Source organism: Pseudoliparis swirei, chromosome 19 (genome assembly GCF_029220125.1).
Source record: "Pseudoliparis swirei isolate HS2019 ecotype Mariana Trench chromosome 19, NWPU_hadal_v1, whole genome shotgun sequence".
Lineage (NCBI taxonomy): Eukaryota > Metazoa > Chordata > Actinopteri > Perciformes > Liparidae > Pseudoliparis > Pseudoliparis swirei.
This window is the reverse complement of record NC_079406.1, coordinates 16,438,223-16,462,451: the sequence shown is the minus strand read 5'-3', so window position 1 is coordinate 16,462,451 and position 24,229 is coordinate 16,438,223. Positions and strand designations below refer to the sequence as shown.

General features: G+C 39.8%; 1 protein-coding gene across 1 annotated transcript in view; it reads left to right on the top strand.

Annotated features, from left to right (window-relative positions):
• pcdh11 (protocadherin 11) overlaps window positions 1-24,229 on the top strand; it is a 126,291-nt gene that overhangs the window by 72,117 nt on the left and 29,945 nt on the right. The window contains exons 5-6 of the mRNA XM_056439250.1: window positions 5,665-5,700; window positions 12,282-12,480. Of these exons, the coding sequence (XP_056295225.1) occupies window positions 5,665-5,700; window positions 12,282-12,480 (235 nt within the window). The remainder of the gene's footprint in view (window positions 1-5,664; window positions 5,701-12,281; window positions 12,481-24,229) is intronic.

Below are 24,229 nucleotides of genomic sequence, written 5' to 3'. Positions count from 1 at the left end.
GAGGTGTGCAGGATTTACACCACTGTGTGTGGTTTGCTGAGAGGGTTTCCTTTATTGAATGTCAATAAGTACATCAATACACTCTGGACAACTGAACACCAATGCAGGGGGAAATGGGCATTGTATTTATCTAAGGCTACACTTAAGTATATTGAAGACTTTATTAGCCCCTTTTGATGAGGAGGTGTTTTGTTTGCAACAGTTTTATCACGCTGTCTAAGACATGCTGCGTTCGCCAGAAATAGAAGGGATGAAAACTTGAACTCTGCCCATTCTTACTTGGCGGAGACGTCCACGTTTCGTGAGCATGCACACACGAGCAGATGGCATACTCGTCCAAGTTTTCTACTGTGGATATTTGTATAGTGCGTGCATATGTCTGAATGCGTGGGACTGTGACACGGCTACCTGACAAAGCTGTCATTTTTCTTCCAATGATGAATTCAGCCACATCCATCTCACCCGTGTGGATAACCACTTGATAGCAGGCCACATTTCTCCCAGCTTCTCTGAACAGCTTAAGTCGTAGACTGTGGCAACGCCCAGACATTTGTGGTAAGCCTACACAGAACCGAACAGACAAGTCCTGCTTGGCTGTTATTTTCACAGACTTCATGCAGGAAGGCTGGCTGAGTGGAACCGCAGCACACTGTAGTGAGCCTCACCAATCAACCCCTGAGTCACCGTCAAAACTAATGTGAAATACACAAGAGTGGGCTCTGGCAGCTCAAAAGACCATCGCTAGCTAGCGTCCTACCTTCCTGTCTCCTCGCCTCGCTCTGTGGTCCTCCCCACCTTCAAAGGTATTTACACTACGAAGTATACCGTAATGTGGGAGGCTGTAGAGGTAGGAGCTCATTAGTGTTAAACTATTAGGAGCATGGGGACCCCTGGGACAAGTTTTTTTTGTTTTACTTTCACTCTAGCTTGAAGTTATCACTTCATCCATTGTATAAAATATTTTGTTCGTCAAAGAATCTATAGTTACCATTTTTTTAGACCTTGACCTTACTGCCAATGGATTTAACCCAACTAAATGTTGTACTGTGATGTTGTCCTGTTCCTGACAGATTGATGAGGTCAGCCAATTTAGTTAGGGGCAAATCAAAATGTTCAAACGCCAGGTTTCATTTCCTATATGATATTAATATAGTGGAATACGTCCTTCCTTGTGAAGTCAACTGATCATTTGGACACCTGTCATAGTAATTGCTAAAAATGAGCACAAGGGATGTGAGTTGATTGTTATTCCTTAGTTATCTGGAGTTGACAGGGCTCCGTGTCATCAAGCTCACAGAGGTCATGGGGAAAATCATATCAGAGAAATGGAAATAACGAGACCTTAGAAATAGACATGCAGTTATTGAAGCAGCACCGCCGGCTATTTTTGCTTGGGTACAAATAAGTTCTATTAGTTTGACGAACAGTACAGAGGCTGCCAATTGTGTTTCTTGATGTTTAATTGTTCTTGAATCCAGAGATTGATGAAATAAGAGCATCATGCTGTACGCTCAACATTAGCTGAGACAGCTCTCCAATAATTGTTGTGTCGTTAGCGTTATCTTTTATTGCTCCTATATCACAGTACAGGATTTTTTTTAATGAAACACAACCCTACTAATGAAATTTATATCTACTAACTGTGCTTATATTGGCAACCCAATAGTTGTGTAAAATATATTATTGAGCTTAAATGGTTAGAGGCATACAAAGTAATAAATACAGTACTCTTTGGCCTGTTGTTCTAAGTTTGAAACCTAGATTAATATAGATTTATTTTCATAGTCTAAATGTACTGAGGGAGATTTACTAACGTATTTACAAAAGCTGATGGAAAATTCTCTTTTTAATATCCCTGGTATGCACACAGTGGGCTCATTGTCTTTATTTTGCACACTGCAGGCTTCACAGTAGATAGAATTGTCGCTACACTCCAGCAACCTATTGCACAGCTGGAATGTACACTCTCCTATACCTTTTGACTCTCACCCTTTCCTCTTTCCTCTGTGCCACAGTTCATATCCTCACTGGAGAAGGTTATTGCATCCCTACAATCTGTCTCCAGTTGATACTGTAACTCAGTGCTGGTGAACAGATATTTAGTGTTTTACATGTTATACAAGAATATGAAGAATATCTGTGCATTGTGTGAAAGTTACAGTATTCTAGTACGCTCCTACCTACATGCATACATGCATTCGTTGTGCAGCCACTGTTTCATACATTTTGAATTAATTTGGATACAGAAGCATAGCACAATAAGGTTTGGTGTTTTTAATCAATTATTTATCCAATATTTTAAAGATCAGAGTGCCTGGGGTGATCAAAGGCTCGGTTCAAGCTCCAGTGCCTTTGCTCACCAAGTCATCCCTCTCTACTTTGATGTGGTTCACCAACAAATGCACTTATCTTGAGCATAACTCTCTCTCCCAGGCATGCATATGGGGGCTTTGAAACCGCTAGTTTGAGAGGTGTCCATAAAGAGAGAAGGTCATTGACCAATCCATATTGAGGAGGAAGAAAAGAGAAAACAAATTGATGGTTCCAGCAATCAGATGTACAACTACTATTTTGAATGTCATCTAAGTGTGAGACAAGCACAGGTCACCTTCTCAGATCCCTCATGTACATTATCATATATTTAATTGGTTCGCCGGGTCTCTGACTCGAAGTGTGTGTCACGAGATGCTGAATAAAACATTACACGGAGAAGAAACAACTGCTTGATGGCAGCCTCAAGTCAAATCCTGCCTTAAATGACCAGTCCCTGGATGCAAATGAGTCCTGATGAATGTTTGTGTGCTCAGTTTTGCAAAAAAGGAAAAGAAAAGAACAAATTTATATATTTTTTATTTAAGAAATAAACCTGAAATATTTTACATTTCAATTAATGTATAGGGGTTAGTGCTGTAACATGTTCCAGCCATAATGTCAGGCTGGTGTGTGTAGTATACAGGAGGTGCAGCACAAATACTCACCAGTTTATGACAAGGTATAACATCTCTCTATATAACTTATATATATATATTTCCATAAGCAGAACAATTCTGTGTTAGAAATGTCTGTATTGTATTATGATTTGTGCATAGTCTACTTGCATGCCTCATATTTAATAGAAAATAATCCAGACAGCATTAATTGTACTTTTGAGATCATAACTCATCCTTTTAATATTTATTTCACGACTAGACCACCAAACATATGCAGGGGCCTCAAAGCAGGGCTGTTCATCCCACAAAAAGAATAGTTAACTGATGACTTTGAAACTAAAAGAGTAAAGTGTTCAAAAGAGTCTGGATGGAGCTCTGTGTTCTGTGGAAGAAGTCTCAACACGAGGGATGCATTTAAGAGTATATTTGACATTCATTTCTGGTTGCTTTAAAGCCCAGCTGTGGCCATCACTCAGACATCTCCTCATATCTTCAGCCCACATTCTCACAAATAGACAGCAAATCAGATGAGTACATATAGTCTCCATTTAGTGAGCTTAAAGCTCCCAGTTTGTGTGTTGTTCTCACTCACCGCCCGGATGGCATGCTCTTCCCTGCTCAGCATTTGAAAAGAGACTGAGCTTTGCGCCAAGAGAGGTAACAGCTGCTTTCCGCTTCCGGTTTAGAGCCCTACCCCCGGTTTTAGACTTCAGAATAAGAGCCTAAACAGGAAACCAGCTAGGATCTCAAGGGAAACGCACCTCTACCATAATAAAACCAATCTCATTCATACTGTCCACATGGTACAGTTACAATAAACCTCATAAAATCAACATTACAGTTACAAATATAATTCAGTGATCCTACTTGTCTATGCTTCTTAATACATTAATCAGAATATTCCTCCCTAATATCCACTATGTAAATTATCTTTCTATATGCTTTATTTAAAACTTAAGACTTCCTTATTTACATGTGCAAGTGTACATAAAATCCACCACAACCTAACAAAACCTACTGTGAAACTCAAATTATAAATTATAGAATATTGTTCAACGTCACGTTTCAGACAATAACCCTGCATTAATTTGTAGTTTGACGCCGGGAACGCTTGGAGACTCTCAGAAGGCCTGATTGGAGAAGTCTATTTAACATACATTTTAACATACATTTTATACACAACCAAATAGGAGGAGTTTATTATCCCCGGCCTTCGTGGACCAATCACCTTCATGCAAAATTACCTAATTCAAGAACTGATCTATAGGTTGAACCTAAAGACACGTGGAACCTCTGAGTTCAAACTGAACTGTGGCCTCCGTGACCCAGTTAAAGACTGAATCACGTAATATTCTAGAAATTATCTACTAACTTCCCTGCGCCCAGGCCTGTTACATATGTTCTTCTCTACTCCCAGAGACGTGGTCTTACAAAGTTGAGGCATGTCATATAGATTCTTAAATCTTTGAGCTCTGACTTTTCATGTTTCGTATAAACTGATATTACAGCGTAGGTAAAAATATACTACAAGGTACTCATGAGGGGGTTCATCAGAGCTATTTTCAGCCCCTCTAATGTCTTTGCGGTTGGTTATAACATTACATTTTGTTGTTAAGTCACAGCTACACACACAACTCGTATGACTCACAACAGAACAAAAAAATGAGGAGTAATGACTTGGTGCTGAACATGATAACCACCATATTAAAAAATACAAATGTCAAAATCTGAATCTTGAAACTGTTAAAGTAGAGACAAAATGTTGGAAACATGTAGTCAATTTTAATAATATTGATGTTATTCCCCCAAAACATTGCTCGCCTGGTCAACAATATTATAAATATGCCCATCTCCACCTCCAAAAATGACTATAAATAATCTTCAATACAATGAATTTACTGTGCCAGGCAGTTATTTGTTAGAGGTTTGGAGAACGTTTATTTATCCGGCATGGAGCTCCATTTAGTTCTGATGAATAGCTTTGGGTGCGATGCTCTATTGCTCAGTTAGTAGCTGCATTCCTTGGTTAACAATTATAGTAGGATAATCTGTTGACATGAATGTGTTTCCTGTTCATTGTTCCACCATTCTACCCCAGCAGTCCTCTATGATTCTCCCTTTCTAAGTGGCTCCTCACTGCCAGAATTCTTTTATTTTCTTTGAAAATCAAGTCATGTACTCAGATTATTATACACAGAACAAAGAAAACAAAATAGGTGATTACAAATTAAATGCTCTTATCTCTCTGTGAGTTATCGCAGTCCCCAGAGAGCGGATGCTATTTTGCAGGCTTGCAGTTGTCTTTTGTTCCCAATTTAGAAGCTTATCGCTGTTTATTGTTAATTTGTTATGCTTCATTTTATATTCTTTTCACTTTCCTGCCTGACATGCAGAGAAAACATCATCATCAAAGTGTTAGTTTTATGGCTTGTGTTGTCAGGGTGTCAGGTTTGCCCTCCTCGTTACATTGCTGGGGAGATGGCGTGTACTCTGCACCACAGAAATGTGCTCCACAAACTCTGGTTCATCAGAAGAAATCAATATGTATCGTAAATCTCAATTACAACTTAAAAATCACAAACCACCACAAAATCTATGAGGTTGTCAATTGTAAACTGTGACTGATTATAAGATGACTTGAAAGTTCCCAGTGCAGTTTCCTTTGTTGGCTCCACAGACACATTTCCATTGTAAATGCTCTATAGTGATGTCAAATGTTCTTCTGTCTTTGCAGGAGGCCTGTCAACTTGGCAAGATAACCTCTGTGAATGTAAGTCTGCTATCTGCTTCTTCTTGCATGTATACTATATTTTACACAAGTCACACCTTCGTAAATGTTAATGTAAATATGTCCTCTGCTCCTTCTTTCCTATATATTTCCATAGGCATATGCTCTATTACTATATGTTACAAAAGTTACACCTACATTAACGTTCGAATAACATTAAGAAACCTTAAAAACTATGTAGGTCCTGAAAATAGAATATTTTATAGATACAAGATTTTTATCCAATAGTGATAGTTTATCATGTAATTTGTTAATTTAAAGTTGCTATGTCACTGTCATGGCCATATCTTTGCATGGTTTCTTCTATCTGTGTAGTATTTTATGGGAACTAGTGCAGTTTAAAACATGCCTGTTCAGAAGTGGCTGAATGCTTTGCCTGTGGTGGAGCTTATAGCAGTTTTCTCAAAAACTGCTCATACAAACAACGTATCTGTGCAATACACCCGTCAATCATAGACGTGCCACACACCCAAGTCACAGGTGAGAAACAACAGAGAAATGCACTCACGTTCATGGGAAAACACTTCAGAGGCAACCTTTACTATAAGGCAAGGTAGGCAACTGCCTCGGGTCACAACTAAAAAGACCCCAAACAGATATATATATATATATTTATCATGATCTTTAAATATACAAAATATTGAATTACGTTACTATTCTAAGTCATTGTACACCGAAATAACTCTTATAAAAGGCTTAGTAAACCCTATATATATATATATATATATATATTTCATTCGGGATGAAAAACCATGAAAACTAAATGACATATTGACTTAAGAAATCTTTGTAACTGAGACCAAAACAACCGAAAGTCGACTAAGAGGGCGTAACGCTTCTTACTCTGTACTTTACTTGACAGAAACATGTCCCTGCAGAAAATGTAACTATTATATTAATTTGCATCATATTAGATATGAAAGCATCTTGAACAGATGTACGTTTTAGGTGCATCAAAATTAAAAGTTAAAATGTTTTCTTTTTCTACCAACATTCGCAATTAGAGAAATGTAGAAAAGTTTAGCCAGAAACATACAGAGCTGAAATACACTTGGTGGATGTTCGCTTGCTTTGACATAATCATTGCGTTATAAAGTAGAGCAAGAATTTAATTAGCAGAGGTTATTTTGGTGGTGGTAACTTTATTACTTTCTTACGCCAGGGAAATCTAGTCCTACTCACGAGGGAAACACACAACCAAGTTGGTCAGAAACACCGGTCAAACACTCTGGTTCGATCCTCCTTCCAGTTGGCAATCTGCTCATATTGACCGCAGAGAAGTGAGAAGAGTTTATTCCTGGATCGGACTGCAGTCAGTGAGCTTCGTTCACTTGTTTCTTCATAGTTTATTAATATTTTAATATGAACATTGATATCCAATTTCGACACATTCCTCCCTTGTGTCCATACACACATAACTCTCTACTCGTTGGTTTTGCTGCAAGCAAAAATGTCTCACTTTCAATTGTCTCTATTGTTGCTTGCTTGAGTAAAATATTCAACTCAGCTCTGAAAGGCATTTCACACTTCCATGTAAGATGCCATTAACATTGAACTCATTTGTGTTGTGGCATGTGACCGTCATATCGTCTCTTTTCTGTTCCGGGTTCCTGCTCATATCTGCACGCGGCCACAGAATTCACTAGTCTTTGGTCAAGGAGAGTTCCTCCGGCTCTTTGCACAATAAAATGCTTTTCAAACTTTCTCAATTTCAATAGAGAACGTTGCTGCACACCACGCACGGCATGTGTGTTTCGTCCTTTCTGTAGTTTTTGAAGTGCAGTACTTACTATTAGTTGTCCAATAGTGTCACATGTTTCAAATGGTATTTGATGTGGATTCAGAAATCATTTGGCAGATATACAGTGTATGTTTTTGTATATCTTCTAGCCATCATATGTGTCACATATTACTATGCATTATTAAAGTGTTTAGACCTCAGAGGAACATTACAGTTCTTTGCTAGGACTGAAATTGTTTATTAATAATGAGAAGATGATCATGAGCATATTGTAACGACTCGTGTGTAGACCCAAATGCACGCTCGACTCCAGGGATCCTTCGAACTTATATTCCACACTCTGGAAACGGCAGGCAGAGTATCAACAGGACGAAGGGCTGGTAGGTTCTCGGGGAGTTGGACTAGCGAGTTAACCAGGGACAGGCAGGGTCGGCGACAGGACAGAGGATCAACAGGACGAAGGGCTGGTAGGTTCACGGGGAGTCAGACTAGCGGGTTAACCAGGGACAGGCAGGGTCGGCAACAGGAAATCCATCTAGAAACAAGTGCTGGAGAGTCTGGCATAGAAAAGGAAGAACAATCTGGCAATGTGTGTGTGAGGCAGGAGACTATATAGGGATTTGATTAGTGGTCAAAGACAGGTGTGTGAACAGGTGAAGGAAGTCAGACTGACGAGGTGGGAGTGACTGAACCACAGAGTGAGGAGCTGAACTGTGACAACAGGTGAAGAGAGTTAGACTGACGACGGGGAGTGAGGAGGGTGTGGAGCTGAAACTGTGACAAATATGACTCAATAATGGTTGGAAATGTTAACATCCGATTTGTCAAAAATCACTCAGTAATCTCTCAACCCACTTGCTACAATCACCTCCTTCTTGCATGTTCCTGCAAACTCATAATTTCACACAGAGTGGTATGTCACATCACACAAAATAGGCTGCGCTGGAACAGCATGTACAAAAACAAAAGACGAATCACTAACAGTGGAGTAGATGTTGCACAATCATGGCAATATGCAGAATAGGGACATTAGAAACAAAAAAATCCTTGCCATTGTGGTTTTTATTTTATTTTCCCGACACATAAGACATGTGAAACATGAAAAATCCCCATCTCCTCTAAACAGATTAATGCAGGTCTGGGTGTGCCCGCAAGCTGATCTTTATCTGAAATGGCAGAGCCAATCTCTCCTGATAAACTCCTAAGTGGTCCCTGTTTATCACTCAAAGTGAGGTGGTTGTCAGCCAAGTCCCTCTCTGTGCACCACTCACTTCTTGCTATTTCTAGAGAGTTTTAGACGGAGGGAATGTATATATATATAATAATACAGCTGAACGAGCTGTGGCCTACCAAAGTAAGAGGTTGCGGCCACCTGTCCTCTCCTCCCTCTACATATAAACATGACGGACTTCTCATCCGGCCCTATCTGCCTATTGTCTGGGTGGTTCCCAGAGGGAGGGTTTTGGATTGGCTTGCATGTTGTGTTGTAGAACTTGGCATGCATCTCTCCTGTTCGTTTTATCGCTGTGTACATACTTCTCAAGGCAGTGTTTTATCTGGCTGAACGGGCTTTGTTTGGTCTTGATATCTCTTACCGCAGCTTGTCTTTGCTTTATGGATTCCTGGCAGCTTCTTCAAATAAGTGATAATGCTTAGAAAAACAGCCGCTTTACTCCTCTGTGAATGTTTGTTTTTATTTGTCATGTTTACCTTTCAACATAATGTTAAATTTACATTATTCATTACAAACCTTTATTTATTTAAGACCAATAATTGGTATTTCATTGTAATTAATATTTTAGCTCTATATGACTTCAAATGAGACTTTTCTTGACACCTGGCAGCAACTTCAATGGGTTTAAATAAAATAAACAGCAGTCGAAAAATGAAGACACTCCCATCTGCAAAATGATTAAGTCCTAATTGTCACGGACAGCTGTTTGTTCTAATAGATTTTGGATGCCATTGTTTACAATAATTAGAGTCATGTAGAGAGGAAGCAGGCTTTTTGTAGAGCTGCCAACCTTTCATAAGTGGGCTCTTTCTTTTGCTGGAACCTGGACTCTGCTTTTTGCCTACATGTTTCAGTAATTTGCGAAACAGCTGCCAGCGCTGTTTGAGAAGAAGTAGATATCCAGACTACTTGGAAGCGTGGGCAAACATGGCACACATTATATGATTTTGCCAGGAAGGTATTTTTCTCTGTCTTAGAAAATGAATAAAACCGTCAGGGAACACCTTTCTCTCTCTACAGAACCAGATAAATATACCACATCCTTTGGCAGCAGAAGGTATCACAACACATTCAATAAAAACTAGATACATTTCAACCAGTCTTGCATAATATATTTGTATATTTTTTGGAAATAAGTACGCTGTATGTTTTCTTTATTGTCCTAATACAAACAATAGCAACAACAGCTTCTGTTTTAGAGTTGTTATCTCAAAAGTGTTGGAGGTTGTGTGTTCTTTCTCTTTGTCTTTGACTCTCCCTTTTGCACTCTTATTTTGCACACACACACACACACGTACACACGTGCACAGCGATGTGTGGCCTCCGGATCTAGATGGATGAATCAAGTAAATAGAATATTTAGCTCGCTGTTTCAACATCACATCATTGAAAACCACTCAGTGTTGCTTTCAGGGTACTAATTGTGTGTATTTAGGTTAGTCAACCCTCTCCGATAGTTTTTAAATGAAGCTTTTTGTGCACTTGGTTTTTTGGCAGTGTGTCCTTCATTAGTGCCAGACTTTATTTCACTCTCCCTCTCTGCTATTTTCCAAGCCTGATTCGGTCTTATCTAAGAACAATAAGTGCTTATCTACACACTATAGTGGCAAAGAAAAAAATTTGTTCACACAGTCATCACCTCCTCTTGAGCATAAGGGAGCATGTGTTTAGGATTTTTTTGAATTCAGGACTCGCATATTGCTCTTGTTGCTACAGTGAAAATCAAGATAATAATTTGTGCTCCAATTGTATTTGCTCTTAAATTTTTTTATCTCTCATCAGCTTAAATAATGTGACGAATACAATTCACAGCAATAACCGTAGCTGAGGGTGTAATTATATTGTATGTGTTTAATTGTCCTATACATTGTGATGCAGTAGGATGCTGCTCAGGGAGTCTTAAGAAGACATGAAGCTAAAGTATATTTCACTGAAAATTTTACGGATACTACGTCAAAGTCAAAAATAATATCGTTACTATCGCCAATACAGATTACCCACTGTGCCTCACAATGTACATTAGCGTACGTCTGTGGTGTGTTTTCTGGAGGAATTGCTTACATGTTAGCAGACATCATTACACACAGGCAGGATGTGTTTTATTTCTTTGCTCCAAAGAAAGGTTGCAACATGAAACTTCTGTAAACCGCCAGAGCAATAAAAGAAGCCTGCACCTTTCAGAAGAAAATGCCCACACTCCTGTGATCCCCAAGACTTTACCAATCAAAGTTTCAGCCGGCACACACATTTCCACTTATTTTGTGTCTAAACTGGGTGAGATTTTAAAAAAACTAGGACATAGTTCAACCTGTTCATACACATCCCATCTGTTCACAGGACAAGCCGTTTCAATTATAAATATTTTAGTCAAGTAATTCACTTAACTCAACAGAGCAGAAATAATTTTTGGGTTATGAGGTTTCTTTCAATTAGCCCCCATAGTGACAGGATGACATGTTGGCTTATTTTCCAACTAAAATGAGGCAAAGAGTATGAATGCAGTGCTCGGCAACTAACCACACCACATGATGCAATCAGGCAAGGATTTCCCTTGTAAACGCTGACTCTGCTCATTCATGCATATGTGAGCATTGTTGTCACCACTCATATTGATAGTCGTCTTTGTTTGTCAGTGCTGGTGTGCCAAGACTCTCCTTAGGAGCAAAGAGAATAGGATAACAGAAGAGGATACCAAGATGCATTCATCCCTAGAATGACACCGTGATGTTCGATACATTTCTCTAGTGCTCAATTTTGATAGAAAGACAGTGTATAGCAATAACTATGGTCAAGGGTCAAACATTCAATTGATTATGACATTGGGTTTTTACAAGCTGTGTTAGTATTACGTAGGTTGACTTTTGGTTTCACACAGGACCCAAACCAACGGCCTCCTGGGTAACAGTCACGCTTTTGTTTGACCCATTCATCTACATTTTCCCTCTGCAGACTTTCTCCCTCTTTACACTTTGCCACCTGACATCCAGTGCACTTAATCTGAGCCGCTAATGTTGCTGCATGCCAAATTACACACAACAAATGCACAATGATGGCACACAAACTGACTTAAGAAATGTGTTATTTATTCGCCAATTGGTTGTACCAGCATTTTCATATGGCAGATGCTCTTAGCGCCCAGGTGTCAGTAGCCAACAATGCTAAACCGAATTCGCTCTTTCTGTGAGGAAACATTACTGTTGATTTTTAAAATGTAGATTTTCTTAATATTGTGAAGCTTTTCATTCATCCATCTATCTCCATTGTATTTGGAGAATTGGATATTTCGTAACTTGGACATTTTCATTTATTTGTATCCCCGTATTTTACAGTTAAAAGTGCTGATTAGCAAATCATTTTAGGGCTTTAAAAGGATTGAAGCATGACTCATCTTACTGGTATTTGGCCCTTTTAGGTTGCTTCTTGAGCTCAGTCTTTGGCTGTGACATACAAGACAACTGGTGCTCACAATCTCCCCCACACTACAATGTATTTCCTATTTAAAAAAAAAAATGTCCTCCCACTTTTTGGGTTATTTTAAACGGGGCAGCATTTCTAACCGAACATTCCTTGTTTGTTGGTGTTCTTCAGACCCAGCGCCGCGTGACGTTCCATCTTCCAGATGGTTCCCAGGAGAGTTGCAGTGACAGCGGGTTGGGAGACCCGGAGCCGAGCAGCACAGCCAGCACCACCCAACCTCTTCCCCTCAACTTCCCCCTGGAGGAGTACTATGAGCAAACATCACCAAACAGCCGCACTGAGGGAGATGGGAACTCAGACCCTGAATCGAGTGAGTGCTCCATTTTGCCCAGCCAGCAGGCACATCTGTTATTTTATTTTTATTTTTTTATTGTTATCATTTTGTTGTGTTTTTTTAGGCTGAATCTCCATAGTGTAATTCACAAGTGACCATCTGTGTTTTTATACATAATTCACTGAGATTACAGCTGTGATTGTCATAGAAACAAGACATCCCTGCAAACATTTAACTTTTCTGGTAAAAAAAGAAACTAGTCAGAAACTAGTTATACAGAAAAAGTTTCACAGTTTTGTCAACCAAAGTCAACCAAACAGGGGGCTGCATTTCTGAGAGAAATAAATCACTGCAAATTGAATGTGTTGAGATGTAAAACCCTAAAATATCTGTCATAATAGAAAAGCAAATTAATTGGATTTTATCAAAACAAGCCGAAAATCTGTTGTCGTGGGATGCGAGTGCAACAAATTATATTATTGACAAGTGATTTTGTAAGGCTGAATTTTGTAAATGTTGTTGAGTGCGGAGCTGTAGAAGGTAAAGGAATCATCATATTCAAATGATTCACCAGACAGCTGTCACGGCCTGGCTTACTGCCCAATGATGTTCTCCATAAAAGGCCCCATTGAATGCAGCAAAGCAACACTCCTTCCTCATACATATACAACAGTTTTTTTTTGTTTGTAAATGCATTGCTCAAATAACTGGCTGAAGGAAAAGAAGTGTGCTTAAGACACACCAGAGAGGATCCTGTTTGTTCCACCAGTGGTAGTGTAGATCCAAAGCCGGAGCACCAGCAGCAATGCCAATGATGCTGCGACAATGAATTTGCTCCACCTTAACACGAACAAGGCTATTCTGAGTCCCATATCCCTGTCCTTGTCACATATCATGTTATTTTCTGGAGGTAACCCTGCATCATATATTCCAGGCTGGATCGAGGCTCACATCGGAGCAGACCTTCACTCCTCCTGTGACCCGTGTGTATCATTGCTAGAAATGCTTTAGCCATTCCACAGAGTTACTTGTCAAAATAATGAGTCTTGTTTTTTAAATTTCATATATCAAGCAGAGAATATCTACAGGATGGGGAGAAATAGATTGGTTTGCATGCAACTCCGTGCACTATAGCCTGTGTGTCATTGTGTGTAAGTGAGACAACAGTCATTGGTGGATCTTTCTCCCCGGCAGCTGTGCTGACAGGTCCGGGGCTCGGGTGTCAGTGTGAGTGTGATTGTGAATGCGTTCGTTAGATATTAGACACGATGGGTGACATCCTGGCGATGCCTTCCGGTTCATTTACATGCAAAGGTCCGTCCAATATGTGATTTTTCTATTTTTGATCAAAGGATATTATAACTAACAGGGAGAATTTATTTTTTACAAGATAGCCACACGCAACCAGCTGACCTCCACACCCACACACCCACCCACACACAAACCCACACACACACCTACACACACATATCGAAACACAGATCCAAACATAAGCATCTAATGATCAAACCTCTCCTTCCCAGCTGTTCACTTTAATATATACAGCATGGTGACAGCAGTGATTCATATATGGGATTAATTCACATACAGAAGCAATTGATCATCATCTCATTAATATTCAGTGACATAAACAGCTCATACCTCATAAACATACTCAAATACTGCACTTATTACCCACTTTCACTCTGGGGTAATATTTGTTGAAGTGGATTAGTTTTAGATAGAAGACCAATGCTAATGTGGTAAATGCTTGTGTACGTTTACAAATTGCTGCATTAAAAATCAGATGGAGTGTTAACAGACTCACCAAAAGTGTTATATTGGAGAGTCTAATATTAGTAGTTTGATATTTAAAAAAGTAATTTAACTTATTTAACCACAAAGTTCCTAGTAATACTCTGCTGTAACCTTATCACGCCAAACGATAGTAAAGTCAATATAATTTTTACTGATGTTAAAAAGGGAGCAGCTCATAGTTGAGGCTTGGACAAACACAATATAAGAAGGGATTTGAATAATTTGACATACAGTATATCATTACTTATGAAATATATGTAGAACTATGCAGCTTTCACACATGTATTGTTTGCCTTTCCAGGCTGATTAGAAATATAGGAAGTTATATAACTAAGTTCTATAATTTAAATGAATACACTTTACACCCCAAATATTCTTATCCATAGTCTAGAATGTTATTTTATTTGCCTTTAGATGCTGCTGATTTAACGTACACTTGCACACCCGTTCATACATCACTTGAAGACAGAGCAAGAGACGCCGACTGCATTTTGTCCTTCCAGAGGTTTAAAGATGAACCCTGACTCTCACTTCAGAAGGAGAGATGGATCCTGTGCATGTTGACCGTCTCAGAGATGAGTGCGTTGGTGACGGAGCGGGTCTCGGATGTATTCGATGTGGGTTTATCAATGAACACCAGGCTGGCATGGCGGTGGCAAATCTCGCATTGTGTCGACTGAATTTGTAAAGCAGAGAGAACAAGGACAAGAGTGGAAAGTGGGGAGAAGAGATGGAATGACTCCAAGTGAGAGAAGAGGAAATCGAGCTGAGGGAGTGAATGACTCGAGCGTTGAGTTGCTAAAAAGAGGATTCCAGGAGTCAAATGTGGTTTTGTTTCGTAAAGGTGCTTCAGCTTGGACCCGAATGTCAGCTTGCACTGAATAATTGTCCGTGCCATGTGGTCTTCTTATGACAATGAATTTCTCAACTCCTCTTTCAACCTGCATCTTTATTAGGCCACCCACTCTTGAAATAAAGTTCATATGACATTTTATGTTTCTATTATTTATGAGTGAGGCGGCTGTTCATTTTATAGGCTCTTGCTTACCCCTGCAGGCTTACTTCCACACCCGCCATCAGTCTCTGTGCTGTCGCCTCTTTTGTCACACATTGTTCAAAATGTTTTTGATATTTCCTCCTCTGCCTCGACAAATAGATAAAAACTGCAAATTAATAGCATTAGCATGTGTGTTTTTAGGTCCAACCCCCCATACGTCTGACAGCTGGTTTTTACAGAACTAGACATCCACAACAATTAGAGATGATGAAACGTACCTGTCCCTCTCGGCCACATTGCCGCACTTCATCAAAACATCAGAAAAAAGAAAGCATAATGATATGCGATGCATCTCTTCCCTCAAATAAGAGATATGCAGCGTTTCAGTTGACGTTCCCTCATAGAGTGGCTCAGTGCTGTTGCATCCCGGACGTCGGTTCACAGAGGTTCCCCTTCCAGGCATCAGAAGTGACTGACTTCCTGGATTCTGTTGTTATTTTTGTTGTTGTTTTTAACAGTGAGCAACGGCCTTGTGCCGAGTGACTTGAATGCACTTGTCAGGATGTGTTGACTCTGAATTATTAAATCCTGTGTATTCATTTTTGCACAGTCTGTTGTTGACTCGATGATGTCCTGAAAAGTTTTTCTTTTTCTGAATGATGGGAGACATTATGTCATGAACAGCACACGGCGCTAAGCCCCCAGACAAAGAGCAGCAAAGTGGGAGCAAATCCCTGAGTCTAAATCCTTCACATTTTTCAAACAAAACACAATTTTGTTCTCCGGACGATTTGTAATATACTTATTTCTTTCCCCTGTTGTTGGAGCTGAGGGATTTAAGAGCTTGTGCTTTTTACCCACTTCCAAGCAGCTCACTAGAGGCAGTTTTGAAGCAGTGAATTGGTCTCTGGAAGAAACATGAAAAAGCTGTGCAATATAGTGCCGTATCTTAATCTGCGGCATATGGCTTCCAAATGACCAGCTTACACCTTGTCTGTCTAAGATCTAAATCTGCTATTAAAATAAGCCAATCCTTTTTAAATACTGCAAGTATAATAAGATTATAGTTTTAAACGTGCTGCTAGTGTACTATACAAATACAGACGTTTTTACGAAAGGGAATTACCTCATCAAATAAAAGATTTCAATCAATGATTTTGTTTGATATTTATTTTTGTGCCATATTGCTTTTATATTTTATTATTAATGATCCTGATGCCAGTCGACAAATAATCAGATTAAAGGCTTACTGGGTTCATTCTTTGTGGGGGTTACGTTCCCAACTCTTTGATTTCTGTAGGTCAAATAATTTGCATAATAGCCTTCAGAGTTTCCAGTTGACTGATTTACAACTGCTTTTTTTGGAAAAACAGTGTGCAGGGAGCACTTGAACTAAAACACTTTTCAGACCTCTAATAAACCCAGTGTGTCTGGCCAATGCCAAGCTTGGGCTAGGATTGGAATTCCACTGTCTAGATCCAATCTGCCAAAAAATAAAGAGATTTCAAGAGGACGGCGGGGGGAAAAAGAGTCAGTTGGTTGTTATTGAAACTAAAACTGCATTTTGTCGTACATGTCGATAGTTTAGCTCATCATTATGTGACTGCAACAACGCCAAAGCGTTCAGTTGAGTAAGCTGCATTAATTATTCATACGAGTCCAATCTCAGTTTCACTTTGAGGGTTCTCAAATGCAATTAGAAGTAATGAATGTGCTTCTTAATTACATTCATTTGTGCAAATTTCCATTCCCCATTGAATTTTACTGGGGAAACATTGTGACACTGACCAATGGTATATCATTTGCAATGTGACTAAATCCATTCAGCATAGAACAATTAGCCATAATTAGTGTTTCAATGTCATCAGCGACCAGGGGGAAGACTAAGCTGACATGCAAAGGAGAAGAGGACCCATGTTCCCAGAGTTTAAAGTCCAACGTTGTTGCAAGATCCAGATAATTGGCTGACAGGTTAGCAGATGATCAACTCTTGTAAGGCTCTGAGGCTTGAACTCCCCCCCAAACTTTTATTCATGAAAAATGGCTGAGCAGGCAGTTTCTTTGATAGTGATGCCCTTCTCCACATTAACACTTAGTGCAACCTTTTACTCCTGCTGCCCATCTCGTCATCTGCTGCTGACAAATGAGCAGCTTCCATAGAGTAATTGAGAATGAAGTGCCTTGCTTAGGGGTACGTTGCTGGTGGTTGTTAAAAGATGGGAGAACGCATTTCTAATTCATTTCACACCATGACCTTACAAATTGTCATGTTATCAGTGATATTCTGTCTGCGCTATGTATATTTAATTCATGCTGCACATAAAATGGTAATGCATCCCATTCCTTTTCTTGCAGTTATTCCACAACGTACAAGATAACTTCTTCAAACTCCTTTTTTTCCACATCATTTGCACCGGTTTGCTTCTTGCTAGTATATATTCTCCCTCATATAAATAAATAAAAGCTTTTGTGCCTTCTGGCTCCCAGAACTGTTTGTAGCCTCCCCAGTGGGCCTGCAACATAGCTAAATGAAGCAACAGTGAGTATTAACCTACATAGATTGGACCTCTCCTTTTAAGATGATTTGAGTTTCTTTATTTATTTATTTCCTCTCTCCTTTTTTTTGACTGCCGGGGGTCTAAAGCTGAGTCAGGATGGGATTTAGATGGACTCATCTGTAGCCTTCTCAACCGATTGGGATTTGGTGGAAGTGCTCAGTTCTCAGAGGTGAGGTGGAGGGGAACCCTTGTTTTATCTTGTTCAAATGCCACAACAGTCGTCTCCGAGATAGAGAGAGAGAGAGACAAGCTATTGATCTTAAGGAGCCAACTCAGCTCACAGAAATCTCTATTTCAAGTGTCATGTTAGAAACCTCCTTTTCCAGAGTATTAGGCCCCTTTGTTGCCTACCGTAGTCTTCTGTGAAGTTGAGAGGGGGGTTTTCTGGTACAAACATAAAAATCTATACAAAACAAAATGGGGAAATAAAGGCTTTTAAAAGATTTTGGAACAATCAGACAGGAGCGGCCCTCGCACATTTAAAAACGATTTTGCACGAAAACAGAATTGCAACTTTCAAACGCTATTTTGCCCTGCAAGACTGAATTTCTTTCAAAGAAACAGAACAACGATCGCAACAATGAACAAACATTTAATAAAGAACAAAATCCCTGAGAAAATGTCACATCTGTGCTGAACTCCGCTCCGGCCACGCCCCCCTGATCAACGGTGCACATTCACTCCCTCGTCCCTGCAAATAATGTTTTTTTTGTTTTCTGTTCTGTTGATGGCTGGCATTGCCCCTTCCGTTTTCGATTTTTGGCTCATTTTACCCTAATGTTAGATTTATTTTTTAAATGTCAAAATATTGGTTGGAGATATAGTGGGGGCGCAAAAAAAAACTGCCCAGCAAAAAAAAATGTTTGCTCCTCCCTCTGAATGGCGCCCTAGGCGGCCGCCTATACCGCCTGTAGGAAAAACCGCCCCTGCAATCAGAGCATGGCATTTAAGCTTTCCATAGCATTAGCAGGGCTTCAATGTCACGACTAGAAGAATAAACAACATTATCACATTGTTATGGGCTAACTTATGAACAAATTGAAACAGACAAGCAGTTTTAAGTCTGAAAACTGACCTTTACGTCAACTGCACATTGAGCAACACATACTGAGTATTTATTTTAAAACATATCTTTGGGTTAAGAGAGGATTGTTTGCTCTTTTTTCTTTTTTCACAAGCGATCAAAAAATGTACCTTCTTAATTATATTGTCTAGTTATTTTATTAAACTATGTAAGGCGATTAAATAACTATTTTAATGAGGAACATATTTTGTTTTTGATAATGCATCTCTTAATATTTGTTCTTTATCTTAACATTATGTTCTTGCATGACCTCCGCGATGTGATTTGAATAATGAATGAGTTCAGCTCAAGGAGAAAAATAAAGAACGTTAGCTGGATACGCCACGTCTGACCGTCCAAAAGTTGCTGCTTCAAATCCGCTCTGCAGAACTGTGAATTGAGTGGGCTTTTAAAGACCTATACAATTAAAATACTCATTCCGAAATTGTTAACATGTTCAGTGAGTGTTATGTCTGGTTTGGGAAAGGATCAATAGCTGCCAACTTTGATCTTGTCTCTGGACAAAGCATTCTGAACTGGGCAGGAATAGAGAGACTTCAAACAAGCATGGAGGCTCAAGGGCCCCAGCCAACAATTCACCTTCTTCCATTTCACTGACTCTGTGATACCTAAACTGGAATATGGCTTGGACTGCATATTAAACCTGTGAAAAGCTGGGATCAAATACTTTAGTACTTGATTCCATGTAGCTGATAGGATCTCAGTAACATCAAACACAAATCATTAAAAACAACAGCAACACACCAGAAATGAAAAAGATTGGGCAGGCCATTTATTGGTAGCCAACACGGTCCCCGCGGGCACCCGGTCACCCGCGGGGGTGAGTCGCCCGCAAGGTGTGTTTTAAAACAACATTGAACTCCGGCAAAAAAATAACGTCCATCGTTTCTGAGATTGGAGTGAGACAGGGAAAACAAGTGAATGTGGTGATCTTCGCAATAAAACATCTTTGATGTGACGTGTCGAGTCTTGGCCAATCAGCGTTCAGATGTCTACAGCGTCTTCAGTGCATGTACTGTTCAGCTCCTTGTCATGATGCCTGATTGGTCGCTGGGGGGACATGCCATCAAGTCCCAAAGCTTTTGCCGATGGTCCTCGGCTTTATGGCAAAAAAAGATGCCAGAAGTAAAATGTGGTAGTATTTGGGCTACATTGCAGACAGTGAAGGAAAACCCACTGACATACAGAGACCCGTCTGCAAAACGTGTTTAAAAGCCACACAGACCAGGGGATTTCACCTCAAACATGCTTCTCTAAAGTTATGTAACTCTACAATTACTGATACTTATGGAAGGAACCAGGGGCGTCGTTATGCCTATTTTGTGATTCAGGAAGTTTATATCAAACAAGTAGCCCTTCGTATTATTTTGTACCCTTGAAGTAGCTCTCAGTTTCAAAAAGGTTAGTGACCCCTGTCGTAGTGTTTTTGGCACATGATGCAAAAGGCAATGCATCACATATTCGTTTTATTGCCATAAAAAACGATTATGTCAGATGATTTTTAACTTCCTTGAACTTTTAAACTTTGATGAAATCTCACCGCAGATCTGGACACTACAAACCTCCCAACATTTTTCAATAACCATACTGTCCTTTCAGTGTGATGAGCTGAGGTCATACCTGTCTGAAAGAGCAGAAACTTGCACTCCCTTCAGAAGCAGTGGGAAACATGGGAAGCTATAAAATATAGATGTGCTAATGTTTTATTGAAGGCCATTTGTTATAGATAACTTTTTACAAAAAAACACGCTGCTTTTCATTTTTAGTTTGCGAGCTTGTGTTTGAATTAATAGTTTCCCCTGCAAATTGAACTGCTGCTGTCCCTCCCAGCAGCCCCACCCGTCTCACACAACACGTACACACACACACCTGCCACTGCCCAGTTCATGTTTGAACCCAATGCATTATATTACTGTATGTAATGGAGGACTGGTCTGTATGTTCTATAAATGCTTTCATGAGGTCAGAGGTCAGCCTGCACTCAAAAAAACGATTCAAGCCCTTCTTAGAGGTGACACATTTAAATATTGTTTGATACATTTAAATAAATCAATTACAAAACGAAGATATTTATATTGAATGGGTGTAACACAAAATGTATGAATACTTTCATTTATTAGATTTATTTAGGTTACACTCACAAAAATGATTCAAGCCCTTCTTCGAGGTGACACATTTAAATATTGTTTGATACATTTAAATAAATCAATTACAAAAATAGATGTTTATATTTAATGGGTGTAACACAAAATGTATGAATACTTTCATTTATTAGATTTATTTAGGTTAGATGGTGTGCATATCAACTCAAAATAAATGTGTTTCATTGAGGACTACCCTTTGCGCATGCGCCAGCTGAAAATCAGTTGTTTGCATGAGGTGAAGACACTTTCAGGGTTGTACGGTGGTGTAGTGGCTAACACTGTCGCCTCAAAGCCAGAGGGCCGTGGGTTCAATTCCCAGTCGAGGTGTTCCTTCTGTGTGGAGTTTGCATATTTTGTTAGTTAGTTTATATTTTGAGTTGGACAAACATAAATTAATTTAATTTAATGAATATCGTTATTTTATTTTAAATGTATTTGATACAAATGAGTTGGACTAACTTAATTACATTGTATTGCACTGATGTGCTAAATTTGAGTTGGCGTTGCATAAGATTTTTGGATGGAAAACCTGCCAACAATTTAATTGAGTTCATCCAATGAGTCATTTCTTTGAGTGTGCTTCTTATTTCAATAAAGCCACTTTGCTCCGGCTTAGAGGTGTTCTATTTGTGTCCTACCAATGGTATGGTTTATTGTTAACAACTGCATTAGTGAGGCTGAGACAGGGTTAGAGGAAGTGCATCTCCACCCCTTCTTCTCCCCCTGCCCCCCCACATGCTCCATCTCTCCCCCGTCCCTTCCTCCCTTTAAGATATAGCGGCATAGACAGATTAAAATGCATGGTCTCATCCTGTTCTCATTTTTCACATGCAGTCGGTCTCAAGGATAAGGATGGCCTCTGCTCAGAAGGACTTATTGACCAAAATAACTGTGCATCAATATGTCTCCTGAAGGCTGAGCGGACCACAGCATCACAGGGGGTGTATTTTTTACCAACTCTCTCAGCCTCTAATGTTATTGAGCATGTTTGTCTTGATATGCTGCAGAACAGCATGGCAGGCTGGGAACTTACTGTATGGCAAATACGTTTTAAAGCTTCATTGTTCTAAAAAGAGCACATTTGTGGATGTATCAGAGCAAAATAAATGGTACAAGTATGCTGACAGATGAAAAAGAGGAATAGAAAAAGGTGGAATTTGCTTGGAGAACGGCACGATGTGACCAATGTAAAATGATATTGCTGCTTTTCTTTGCCTTATTTTTCAAGAAGAAATCGCTGAGACAAACTGCAGTTTTGATGAGATTAAATGTACAGTGATAGCTGCAGTATTGCTGCAATGACATCAATGATATGATGACAGACGGCTACAACTATGATGCCATCTGTCCATATTTCATGTATTAGCATATTTCAAGTAAAATGTGTCATTCACAAAGAATGCAATATTTTCCTGTGAAATCATAAGTTTCACAAGCACGGGTATGGAATCACAATACGTCTCATATATAACAGTTCTCACGCCTACACTCACACACACACACACACACAGTGTAAATGTGATGAAGTTAATAGCAGTTCATTTGGTCGGTTAGATTATAATGAAACATGCAGGTGAAAGTAATTAGTTTTAATCTGCATGATTTAACCCAGGTGTTGAATGCACACCCATCAACGGAATTGCTCCCGCATGCTGTATTGTACGTGTACTGTACCGATCAACCTATCCACTGACTGGTTGTTAAATTGGTATTCATGGACAAATGGAACATTTCAGAAAACACTCACAGGCCAGTCACTCTACAAATGGAGTGAAGGTGTGGAGAGGAAGACAGAGTTGTGCTAAATGAGCACAGGAAGGTAGAAAGAGGAGGATGTGGTAGGGATGTGCTGAGGGAGTAGATTTTTCCAGGTAGGCCCTGCAGGACATGTTTGGCCTAATAGAATATGACAGGGGGCTTTGAGGGTCTTGACACTGAACACATAAAGCCGCTTGTTTTGTGGCCTCCTCAGCAAGCGAGCAGAGGTATTCATCACACTCACTGTGGTCAAGTTTGCGAGGCTCTTTGTGAGGCATCTGTGGGGACCTCAAGGCAATGTAGCACTCGTGAGGTCAGTCAGCTGTCTGCCATTCCATGCAGAAACAGAAGACCTTGTGCTTAATCCTCGCCAGGAGCTCTTGCGAGCCGGCAGACTCTGTCCCTTTGTCCCCATTTCCCCCAGACACCTGCATGATTGCATTGATTTGTCCTGATTCCATTTAGCCAGCGGCCCCACTGGATTTCAAGTGTCAAACATCTGTCATACAGAGGCCCGCTCATGCCGACTAATGCCTCACTCTCACAGGAGCTTAACCCTCACCTAACTCATTGTGGGTATGCAACAATAATTGGATTAACAGAAAGAAAATAGTATATTTCTAATATTTTGTGGGAATCATTTTTTTCTCTAAAGTTTCTAAAACGCATTGTTTCAATCTACTTGTTGGTTAGGGTAGTGGCTGATTTCTTTACAGACATATATTTATTTTTCTTGGATATATTCCTTGGTTTTCATTTTAGATCAAATAGCAAGAAAAGAAAGAAACACAGAGGGAAAGAAGACCGAGTGAGTTCACAGTGTTAGCAGAAAATAGACGTTTCCCGAAGCCAGTTACAGGCAGCAGCGGCAGCAATGTCTTTGTTATGATAAAATCAGGGACCTCTGCAAGCATGCCCTTGATTCTGCAGTTGGCTTAACTCGGCAGGTCACCAAGGGGAGGCAGATGTTGTCTCGAGGCATGTCCCACCGCCTCAGCAAGGGCTCGGCTGGTGTCGCTGAGCTTACAGGTGCACTAAGCCGTCGCTCAGCAGGGCAGCTCTGGGGATGTTGAAATAAGCGGATATGCTCATTTTGATCCACTGAGGTATAATAATTGATGATCAGCCCTGCTGTCGCATCTGGGAGTCACTGGTCCATGACATAATACACCCTTAATGCAACACATGGTGGTGTGGCCAGAGGTGTCACGGGGTCTCATGCTGGCTTTTATTTCATGTGGTATAAAGGATGGTTGAGGGAACACAGCTCCATAGAGCACACTATATAAAACCATCTCTTGCAAGTTGACTTTTTATACATGATGGAGTCACGCCTATACAACGACAATACATTTGATTATTAATGCTCTCATTGTTATTATGCCAGTCTCAATACAGCACCTAAAAACAATGGAAAATGATAAACTGAGACTATTTTAGTCTTAAA